This window comes from Telopea speciosissima, chromosome 2, assembly GCF_018873765.1.
Source record: "Telopea speciosissima isolate NSW1024214 ecotype Mountain lineage chromosome 2, Tspe_v1, whole genome shotgun sequence".
Taxonomy (NCBI): Eukaryota; Viridiplantae; Streptophyta; class Magnoliopsida; order Proteales; family Proteaceae; genus Telopea; species Telopea speciosissima.
In genome coordinates, this window is record NC_057917.1 from 40,877,569 (window position 1) to 40,889,973 (window position 12,405).

General features: G+C 39.5%; 1 protein-coding gene across 2 annotated transcripts in view; it reads left to right on the forward strand.

The window, feature by feature from the left end:
- LOC122652094 (serine/threonine-protein kinase ATG1c-like) overlaps positions 1-12,405 on the forward strand; it is a 74,864-nt gene that overhangs the window by 41,065 nt on the left and 21,394 nt on the right. For both annotated transcript variants that reach the window (XM_043845766.1, XM_043845767.1), the window contains exon 4: positions 4,174-4,238. In XM_043845766.1, coding sequence (XP_043701701.1) covers positions 4,174-4,238 — 65 coding nt within the window. The remainder of the gene's footprint in view (positions 1-4,173; positions 4,239-12,405) is intronic.

Consider the following 12,405-nt stretch of genomic DNA (forward strand, 5'->3'; position numbering starts at 1 on the left):
AAACAAGATTACTAGCAATATAGACAGCTGCTTGATTGTCATAGAACATCTCCACTGGTTTAGTGACTAGAAAAACCAAGTGATCCCATGAGAGGTTTTAACTATATCAACTCAGCCATGGTGTGAGCCATAACACGTTACTCAGCTCCAGCACTTGATCTTGCAACAATACTATGCTTTTTTATTCTTCCAAGTGACTAGGTTACCATCCACAAAGGTACAATATCTTTCAAGTAGACCTTCTATCATCAGCAGCACCAGCCTAGTTGGCATTAGAATAGTCACCAATATCAAGCGAGAATAAAAAATGGCGTACCCAGTGCATGAGGCTCCCACCACTGCAGGGTCTGGGGAGAGTCATAATGTACTTACCCCCGCTTCGCGGAGAAGCTGTTTCCTGACTCGAACCCACGACCACTAGGTCACAATGGAGCGACTTTAACGTTGCTCGAGGTCCGCTCTCTACCAATATCAAGTGAGAATGCCTGTCGTCTGTAAGTCAGCCCCTTCCTTGAAGTATCTGTCAGATAACATAGTGCCATAGTATACGGCAAACAGCCTTCGAATGAACCTCCTTCGGTGTCTCCATAAACTGATTAACAACCATAGTAACTAGGTTTTGCTTTCGAGCTTGGTTTTGACCAGGCTTGAAACCGAAATTTCAGTAGGAATCTGCACATTTTTTTTTCTTCAACGTTTCAATGGCTGGTTTCGGGGCCAAATGGACAAATTAGGTCATGAAACTTCTAGGACACCCTATTTTAGGTTCTCTAAACATAATGGAACCCTTAGATTTTAAAAAATGACACTCAAAATGGTAGTTTTACTTCGGACCTTATGTTGGTAGTGTATGCTGTATACATTCTCTAATATGGCCTATTCCACACACCAAATAGACATCAAATTATAAACCATTTGATAAATCAAGTGAAGCCGTAGATTGGCCAATGGTATCCAACATATATAAAATTGACCTCCAAACACCAAGTATTAATCCTATTTTTTCACAATTTTGTTGCAAGAAGTCAATTTTTTTCCAGAAAATGAAATCCGGTTCCATGAAGTCATATACGGGGCTACACTATGTAACATATAAAAAATTGAATGCCAACCACCTAGTATTTGTCCCTTTTTTATTTGCAAAAATTAGTTTTTGGAAATCTGGAAAAGTGATATACTCCAACTTTGGATCTTGTACAAATCTTCCAACAACACAGCAAATCGTCGCTTCCAATGCATTCCTCTACCACCCATGCACTATTTCCAAGCTTTTATGGCAGTGATTTGGCCAAGACAGCAAGAAAATCGAGTTTTCCAAGTTCAGAAGTTTAAACAAGGCGAAAGTCACAGAATGGGTCAAAAGTTCGATCCATTTCATGCAAAATTTGGTAAATTTCGATCCATTTCGTGCGAAACTTGGTATTTATATTAAAGGACTAACAGTTTCAACCGAAACGGTGAAACTGTACATTAGACCGAAATTTCCGTCGAAACTTTGATAAAAATGTATATCGCAGGCTGTTTCGTTTCGACAGCTTGCGAAACTGAAATGTTTCACAAAATATTTCCAATATTTCACGAAACCTTGTACCATGTTAACAACACTTACTGCAAGGGAATATCTAGACGAGTTATGGTCAAGTAAATTAGCTTGCTTGCAAGATGCCAATAACTTGATTTGTATGAAAATTCAGTACTGCTTTCACCACTATGTTTAGCATTAGGTAGCAGCAGGCTTAGATCCCAACAGTTTCTGAGAGAAGACCAGTGATATACTTCCTTTGAGATATGCTAATTCATTTTCTACTACTTGCAACTTCAATACCAAGGAAATACCATAGCTGCCCCAAATCTTTAGTCTGAAAATGTCTATTCAAATGAAAACGGTGGAACCCACAATCAAGGACCACCCAACTGAATTTATCAAACCAGGCACGTGAGGACTGCTTCATACCATAAATAGCTTTCAGTAAACGACACACCTTACCACTACTATTCTCCCCCTGAGCAACATACCCTAGAGGTTGTTCCATAATCACCTCTTCCTACAAATCTGCAAACAGGTCATTCACATCCAACTGATATGAAGGTCAAACCAAGTTAATAGCAAGAGAGATCAAAATATGAATAGAATGCAACCAAGCTACCAGAGAAAAAGTCTTAAATAATCAACTCCATAGGCCTGAGTATAACCTTTGGCTATGAGTCTAGCCTTCAAATGCTCAATAGGACCATCAGGAGGATATTTAATTGCAAAAACCATCTACTTTTGGCTATGAGTCTAGCCTTCAAATGCTCAATAGGACCATCAGGAGGATATTTTATAGCAAAAACCATCTACTTTTCACAGGTTCTTTTCCTTTCGGTACATGCCGACTGATCAATACATCCATCTCAAGATCCATTACTTGTTTCCAACAAGGATGGAAAAGAGCTTCCATAAAGACAAAGAAAGATGGCAAGAGGAAGGAGATAGATATTGAAAGGAAACAGAATTAGCAATATGATTGTAGCGTTTCCAGAAAGAGTATAGGAGTGCTTACCTTTATGAACAGCAATAGGCAAGTCAAGGTCCAAAGGAGGAAGAGCAAATTTAGGCGAAGGAAATTGTGGTGGGCCAGGTAGTGTATCCAATGATTGTACGACTTGAGGTGCCTTCCGACCCTTATCATGATAAACCTGTAGAGGAGAAGATAGTGACTGACAAGAATATGAATGATAATTAGAAGAAATGTCATGACAAACAAGAGGGGAACATAAGGAGAGGCAAAAAGGTGTCGTCCAAAACATAGTTGTCATGGCGTCGCCATGGCGTCCTGGCGCTGGAGAGGGCTGCATGGCGACCTACGCCATGGCGACCCTCTTTGATTTCTTCCTCCTGACTCTCTTTCCCTCTTCGATTTCTTCTTCCTGTCTTCGATTTCTTCTTCCCTCTTCGATTTCTTCTTTCCCTCTTCAATTTCTTTCGATTTCTTCTTCGATTTCTTCTTCCTGTCTTCTTTCCCTCTTCGATTTCTTTCGATTTCTTCTTTCCCTCTTCGATTTCTTCTTCGATTTCTGAATTTTCTTCTTAAAACTTGAGAAACAATAGAGAAAAAATAAAACATGGCTTGAGTATACATCTATTAACACATTAAAAATAGAGAAAATAAAAAATAAAACATGGTCGACATGCTCGCCATGGCAACGCCATGGCGGGCGACATGTCGATATATCGACGTGACACCCCTCCACCGACTTGGATCGCCGTGACGCCGTGACAACTATGGTCCAAAACTCTTCCAGCATTAGAAAAATAGGGTGTGCCCTCAAGAAAGGTGACATTGGCACTAACATAGTGTTTTCGAGATACTATATCGAAACATTTATATCCTTATTGTGTACGAGAGTACTCAAGAAACACACATTTAGTAGCACAAGGAGACAATTTATTAGGTACAACACCAAGAATATGAGTGGGCAAGCCTTCGCGCAATGGTTTAGTTGCACTATTGCAACCTTTTGGTTGCGGGTTCGAAACTTGGAAACAGCCTCTCTTTTGAAGCAGGGGGTAACGCTGTGTGCATTTGCCCCTCCTAGACCCTGCAGTAGTGGGGGAGGGTTTCCTCTCTAATCGATTACTTTTCTTCTCTCTTCTCTTTCTTCCTTTTTTTCTGCTTTACTTATTCATTGTTCAGATTTGCTACATAGTATCAAAGCCAGGAGGTCGATCCCTGGTGAGTGCGAGGGGTTTGTGTTGTGTGTTGTTGTGCCCCTATGCTTGTGCTCCTCGGTTCCACGTGATGGTATCACATGTAGAGCCGTGTGCGTGTGGGCTTGCATGTTCCGGGTGGGGGGAGGTGTTCTGTTGGCATCCTTTGTTGTGGTCCTTTCTTAAAAGGTTGAGCTTTTAGGATTAGCGGTTGCAACATCCATGATTTTACTTCGGTTGCTAGTCCAGGGGCAAGACCTGGCGCTCATTTTTGATTTGGGTGGAAATTATACCCTATTATGTTGTACCGTTCTTCATAGGAAGCAAAATAATGAATCTTCAGTAGTTTTCTCTTCTAAGAATGTGCAATGCTAGTGTTAGATTAGAGTGAGGAAATGGGTTCTTCTTTTGAAATTTAATTTCTTTCCTTCTATGCAGCAAGTGACATTATATGTTTTCCGATGTGTATAATTTCTTAACAGAATCTCCTCCTTTTCACTAATGACAACCATTCCGTATTGAAGATTGCAGATTTTGGTTTTGCAAGGTGAGATAGATCCTTTCTCATGTGAGATCCATCTGTCAGAGAATCATTATATATTATTTTGTTGATGTTGGGAGAACTAATTAACCATCATATACACCTAGAACAACCTTTATTTTGGGTTTGTGCATTAAGTTTTGACTGACATAGATATTAGATACTTTCAGTATTTGTCAGGTCCTAGTGTCATTTATAGTTGTATTATTGGAAGTGCTGGCTGTTACACTAAGTTATGGGCAGGATAACAACATAAACTGGCCATCACTGTTTTCCTTTTGTTCCTTTATGCCTTCTCCCCCAACCCTTTTTTTTATTTTCTTTCCCAAATTTATCATTTACAAGTGATTCTCATAGATCTTGGCTTCCACTTTGAGAACACTGAGCATACCATTCATATGAGCTCTGCTTATTTGAAAAGTGTGAATTCTTCTTGGGTGACTTGCAATGAGAAGCTTCTCATGAGAGCCCAAATTTCTGCCAGTGGGGTTGCTTACTTATGTGGACCAGTTTTGCTATGTCATCATGTATCAGCCTAGTAAGTTTCAGTATTAGATATAAGGCTCCAAAAACTTGTTAAAATTCAAATTTATTTGTTATTTATGGTTCAACCATTACAAATATAAAGGAAAAAGTCTAGTACAATGTATGCCTATAATTGAGATGGCACCCCATAGTTGATCTGTGGTTAATCCAAAGGGTGTGAAAGCCATCCAACAGTGTCCCCAAAGTCCCGCCCTTCATGTAGCCCAAAGTGGTCAGCCATCATGAGAATACTCTCATGATGTGGAGTTTTCCAACATAAAAATTAGAGAATAATGAACTTACGTAGTTCTGATAATCAATTTGATTATATCTTTGGCAGCTCTAGGTATATAAACCATTGCCAACAATCGTGATCAAGCAACAAAGATCTCAAGTCTCAACAAAGTTATAGCATCCTCAGTTAGTTATCCACAAATGGTCAATAGATTGACTCCATTGGTTATAGAAAACTAATGGATCATTGGCCACGCTGGTTTAGCAAATGTAAGATGGGGTTAGCAAGACAAGAAATGATGCAACATATGATAAAGCTCAAAATAATGTGATCAGTGGCAATTTCTTAAATTTCAAACAGTTGAGAACCCTTCTGTGGCCAAGAAACAGAATCAGGGACTAAGTAGGACTTCTCTTGAATTTCAGAACATAATAGGGATAATATAGAATCAACATAAGGAAGGGCTTTGGAGTAATAATAGGTAGATTTTAAATGCTTGTATATAAATTAACTCAAAGACTAACTCCTACCTATCGTTGGCTACTCCCATATTAAAAAATAAAATTCAAATTATAGAAATAACCCCAAATAAAAGAAAATTCCCTAACTACCCCTATCGAACCAAAAGAGAGATTTGGACCTGGTTCTCCTTGGTTGTTTGGGCTTCCAGATTAGTGAATCATGCTGGTCTAACCAAGCATGGTGTCACGACCTGCCACCATTAGCCCACAGGCCAACTCCTAAGGCTATTGGGCTAAGAAAGGTCCATTGTCTAGAACACTCTACCCTTGTGAAGTGAGTCTAGATATTTATAGGGAAACCTCTAGAAGCAAGAAGGGTCTAGAGATATCTTGGATATACTAAAAGTGTAGGAGGTTTCTAGAATCCTCCGCTAAGGAGGTGGAAAGTTTCTAATCTTTGTAACTTTAGATGCCTATAAATAGGTATTTCCTCATTTGTTAAAGGCATCCACCAAACAAGCAAGCAGTAAAAGCCTTGTACTCAAAAGCTTTAGTGCAATACACTATTCTTTCACACAAACTCCCTTGTTTCCTATCAAGTTCTCTTCCAATGTCCCTCAAGGTGTGTTAGAAGGCTGACTTAGTGCTACGAGAGTGCTAATTGCCAGCATGGTTGGCTTAGCAAAGAGTAAGGCCTTGTCAACTTGGTATCAAAGCCAAGTTGTGAGGGAGCTAAGTTTATGGGATCAAAGCATCATCTCTAGCTTGGATGTGCAAGATATAGTGATGGACGAGCAAGGCTGTGGAAGGGAGACCAATCCTAATATAAGGAAGCAAAGGAGGGGCAAAGATAAATCCGACGATGTTAGAAGTGCTATGGAGTTACGCTTAGCTTGGGTGGAGCTAGCGATGGCCGAGGTAAAAGAACGTCTCAATGTTGTGAAGTAATCTGGGGAGGAGCTCGAATGCCAAATGGGTGGAGCTCAAAGAGGAGCTTTTAGGCCAGATGGGGAAGCTCAAGGAGCCCTTACTAGGTGCTCTCAACACCATGGCGCATACCCAACATGAGAAATTTGCTACCTTCAAGAGTATGGGAAGTGTTGGAAGATGGAAGCTCCCATTGACGAAATTATGAAGGATTGGGCATTGTGTAGGAGGGCAGCGGCTGCGGGTGCCTCTACCTCCTTTGAGGTGCCAAGGGTTAAGGCACAAAGCCCAAGCCATTCAAAGGGAAGAGTGACGCACGAGGGTTGACAACTTCTTATGGCACATGGAGAGGTACCTTGAGTTGGTAACCCTCGACGATGAGTAGGCCAAGGTTCGGACCGCTACTCTCTACCTCATCGACACGGCTGTACTTGCACTATAGACACTTGGGATAGCTTCAAGAAAGAGTTGAAGAAACAATTCTATCCTGTGAATGCTTTATTCTTGGTTAGGAGGACCCTTAGAAGGCTCAAGCACTCTGGGTCTATTTGGGACAAGGTGAAGGAATTATCTACACTTATGATCTTTCACTCCTTCGAATTCCTTCACATACATAGGCTTTGATTGTTATAACTTATAAGTCTAAAGAATTCCACCTCCTTATGCAAGGAATTCTCTGCACTTGAGTAACCTTGTATAGACTTCCCACCTCCTTATGCATGGAATTCAAAGAGTAAAAGATCATGTGTAGAGAATTCCTTCACATAGTCTCGAATAGACCCTGTGTGCTTGAGCCTTTTAAGTCCTAGTCAAGAATGAGGCATTCTGTAGATGGAATTGTTTGTTCAACTCTTTCTTGAAGCTATCCCAAGTGTCTATGGTGCACGTACCTCTTTCAATGAAGGTATCTCTCCTATGCCACCATAGAGTAGCCATGTCGTTGATGTAGAAAGTAACTATTCATACCTTGGCCTGCTCATCGTCGAGGGCTATCACCTTGAAGTACCTCTCCATGTGCCATAAGAAGTTGTCGACATCTCATGCATCTCACTTCCCTTCGAATGGCTTGGGCATTGGTGCCTCCACCCTTGCACCTCTTGGGAGATAAAGGCCTCGTTGCTGCCCTCCTATACAATGCCCAATACTCATCTCTTTAATGCGAGCTTCCATCTTGGCCAACACTTCCCATACTTGAAAGTAGCAAGTTCCACTTGTTGGGCATGTTCTATGGTGTTGAGAGTACCTAGTAAGGATTCCTTGAGTTCCCTCATTTGGCCGACAAGCTCCTCCTTGAGCTCCTACTCGGCCTTCGAACTCCTCCCTACTTTGCTCTGCAACATCGGGACATTCCTTCACCTTGGCCATCAGCAAATCCACCTGAGCTAAGCAGAACTCCATAGCACTTCCAACATCGACAGACTTATCTTTGCTTCCCTGTGTTGAGATTGGTCTCCCTTCCACGGCCTTGCTCGCCCATCACCATGTCTTGCACGTCCAAGGTATAGACATGATGCCTTGATCCCACAAGCTTGGCTCCCGTACAATCTGGCTCTAATACCACATTGACATTGCCTTAGTCTTTGTTGAGCCAACTGTACTGGTATATAGCACTTTTATAGCACTGAGTTAGCCTTCTAACATACCTTGAGGGATTTGGGAAGAGAACTTGACTAGACACAAGAGAGTTTGTATGAAAGAATGGTGTATTGTACTAGAGATTTTGAGTACAAGGCTTTAATTGTTTGGTGGATGCCTTTGCCAAATGAGGCAACACCTATGTATAGGCATCTAAGGTTACAAAGAATGCCTATGAAAGTTACAAGTGTCCTCCATCCAATGGCTAGGAACTTTTTAGCCAAGGAGACTAGAAATTTCCCTCCTCCTTAGTAGAGGATTCTAGAAACCTCCTACAGTTTAATTATATACAAGATATTTTTAGAGCCTTTTTGTTTCTAGAGGGCCCACAAATATCTAGACTCACCACACTAGGGTAGGGTGTTCTAGCCAATGGACTTTTCCTAGTCCATGGGTTTAGTAGTTGGCCCGTGGGCCTGGTGGCGAATTGTGACAATGTGCTACTACATCAAGAAACCATAATTTTTTTTTTAAGAAAGACACAATAACTTAGATTCCCACTTTGATTTAAGATATTTTAAGATAGTGGAACTACATACATACGGTGTGATTTTGTGAGTAAAAAAAGGTACTGGCATGTAGGAGTAGTTATAACTGGTGACCAACACATACCCGTGAGGGGGGGGGGGGAAGTGGAAAGGATGTTGCCCATACAATTAGTTGCGTGCGTGAAATGGACATGTGAATCTGGAGTGCTTTGTGATTACTGCATATAATTCAATCGAAGGGAAATTTTAATTGCTAAGTTGCGACCTAGAAATAACATTCACAAAATGAAAGAGGACGTACCCAGTGCACGAGGCTCCCGGCACTGCGGGGTTTGGGGAGGGTCATAATGTACGCAGCCTTACCCCTACTTCCGCAGAGAGGCTGTTTCCAGACTTGAACCCGTGACCACTTGGTCACAATGGAGCAACCTTAACTGTTGCACCAAGGGCCGCCCTCAACACTCCAAAAATGAATGTAACTTGCAAACGGATTAGTACTTACCAAAAAGACAAATCATGGCCTCACTACACCCTGTTTAGCTAATAGGTCTGCCAGATTTTCTAAAGATTTGGCAAAGATCTGTTGAACTGGGCAGAATTCTTTCTAAGCTCTCACAATCCCCCAACAAAAAGCATGATCACATTGGTAGAAACAGGAGGAAACTTAGAGCTCGCTTTATAACCTTCCTGCTGTTTCTGTGCTGAGAAGCAACAAAAACAGTTTTTTCCGTTTCTTTATGTGCTGAGAAACAGCTTTTGTAGCGTTTGGTAAATCTGTTCTGGAAACGTTTCCAGAACACAATTGGAATATCAATGATGTTTGATAAAATCTGTTTCCGGAAACATGTTCTTATATTGTTACCAATAATTGCCCTACTACTTTCCTAAATCAAAATCCGATTTTTGAGATATTACAATCAATATTTTTAAAATTTAATAATGCATTTGTCTTTAATAATGTACTTTAACGAATAAAATTAAATAGACACATTAATTAAAAGTTTTATAGTCCAATAAAAGTTCACAACAAAGCAAGATGTCCAAATATGCTCAGATGGGGTTTTAATTTCCTCCTTTGCTTAAATCAAGCTTCTGAACAGCGTCAAAGATATCTCTAAATATCCTTGACCTTTCCTCTGAGTCTTTAATGGCCCCAGTTAACATTCTTTTTCTTTCCTCCTCGACTTGGATTGCTCTTTGTATATATCCCTTGACATAATCAGATGAAGGGGAAGTTAAAGGCGAAGGAGCAGACGTGGAGGGTCCCTCAGAATCAGATGTAAGTGGGTTATGTTTGGTATTGAGCAACTGCTTTCATCATCGACCCATTTGAAAAATCTGCAACCACGGTTTTCAACCTGTATTCTAAATACATTGTTCCTTATTAAGAGACCATTAAAAAAATGACAGCACTTTCATAACAATGCAAAAGTTGGTAGTGATTCCCCTGTAGATTACAGGCAACACTAAAATCATCGACTTGAGTTTGCTTCTGTTTTTTGCTACTTGAACTTTATATTGTCCTAGCCAACATTCATATAATTGCAACTCGTCCACCCACATAAAAAATGAATTATGGTTTGGACATTTGAAGTAGTCTCTACCACTATTTGGACTTTTCGTTGTTGTATATCTAGTACACAACGTTTTGCAGATTTTGCATCTCGCAACGAGAACCACAGTCTCATTGGAAGCCGTTTGTTCAATAATAAATAAATAAATACAATAATAGATATGGAAGATACATCACTATTCCAATTTTTAAGTTTAAATACTAGCATAATGTAGACTTTGCAAGAATCAACATAATCAAATAGGAATTAGAGTCAAATTAAAGTTAACAAAAGTATTAAATCAAACATTCTACAGTCTAACAATTGAAAATGGATGCATCACTATTCCAATTTTTAAGTTTAAATACTAGCATAATGTAGACTTTGCAAGAATTAACATAATCAAATAATGGGAATTAGAGTCAAATTAAAGTTAACAAAAGTATTAAATCAAACATTCTATAGTCTAACAATTGAAAATTCAACATAACATCACAGTCACTGTCCAATTGGAATTTGAGGCATCCCCTTTGATATAGCGAATTGATTTGCAATATTTATCCTTATTGCATTCATTTGTCTTGCCCCTGCCCTTTGAGTTGTAGTTGCAGTAAAAGCATCAAAAGATTGATCATTAGGATTTAGTACATCCTCTACTGCTTGTTCACCACCATACTCTTCAAATAACTCATCTGCTCTTTGTTGATCTTTGATATAGTTATGTAGTCCACAACATGTTAGTATAATGGCGGTTTGGTGTTGGATTTTATAAGACTTCATTTACTTTAAAATTTGAAACCTATTTTTCAATATGCCAAAGGTCCTTTCAATAACATTCCGTAGAGAGGAATGCCTATGGTTAAACTACTCCTTCGCCGTTGTTGCATTCCTTCTTTTCCCTTGAAAATCTTGTAAGTGATATCTTTCACCTCGAAATGGTGTTAAGTACCCTAGTTGACTTGCATAACCTGGGTCAACAACATAATACTTGCCTTGAAGTATTATGGATAATGTAAATTAATATTCCGGTATTAAGATTCAATAATAATTAAAATAACCTGGTGTTAGACTATTAGATTTTACCTGGAGGTGGATGAGGGAAACCTATGGTAGGATTTGATCTTGCTGCTTCAAAGACCCGAGCATCATGTCCACTTCCTTCCTAGTCCACGTACACAAATGTGAAACGCATATCGAACGGACATACACATATGACATTCTGTGTGATTAATCCTTTTCGATTCTTGTATCGGGTTTGCTCTGAAGGTTTGACTATTGCACTAATATGAGTACTGTCTATCATAGTTCGAGAACTCGTTTCGTTTCGGTATTTCAGGCTGACCGAAATATCCGAAATATTCGAAATTTCGGATATTTCGGTCGAAATATTGTATTTTTTCTGGTATGTTTCGATAAGTCATTTCAGTGGGTTTTAGGCCAAGTGGAACATACAACCAATCAGTCACTAAATTAGTAATCCCATGGATGAATAACTAGACAATATGTGTAGCTCAATCTAAAAATTTTGAGATTACCTTAAAATATGGGTAGTATTTTGGGTTCCAACAAATCTCATTGGGGATCTCATCAAAAGAAGGTGGCTTGATTGTTTCCTTCACTAATTAGAGCATAGCCCGTAACACTGTATGGAAGACAGAACTAATCGTTTATGCCGAGGGCTGAAATTTCGTACACACTTGTCTACTACTTTTACCATGCGCTACTGTAGTGATAAATATTGCAAGCTGTTCATCAATTCGAATATACCGACTATCTTCCAACCAACCATTACGTACCATCTTATCACGTAGGTTGAGGAAAACATGTCTTACAACCCTAAATTTAGTATAGCAATGATTTGAATGCCCATTCAATATCTCTGCTACTGTTAGAACCGTAGGGGTATTTTGGACCCTCTTTTTTGTTTCTTTTATTTTTCTGTTATGTGGGCTTTAGTCCCACATTGCTTATTTGTATTTCTGCCCTCTATTCTCAAGGATATAAATAAAGAGCTTGGGGTGATCATTAATCATCTAAGCCTTACTCTAATTCTAAATCTGTTAACATGGTATCAGAGCAAGTTTTGAATTAGGATCCTCTACCTTCTATTTTCAGCTCCGTCTTTCTCTTCTCTCTCTCTCTCTCTCTCTCGATCTCCTCTTCCCTTCTCTCTTTTCTTCTTTTGTTTTCTATTATTCAATAGGGCAGCACTGATTAGGTGATCCATAGATCCAACTGCTGCCCTTTCTCACCTCATTCCATTGTTAAATAAACTTTTTCAATATCAACAACACCTTGTCTGCGATATTTGAAGCTTCACATATTTGATTGATTCCACCTCAACTGTAA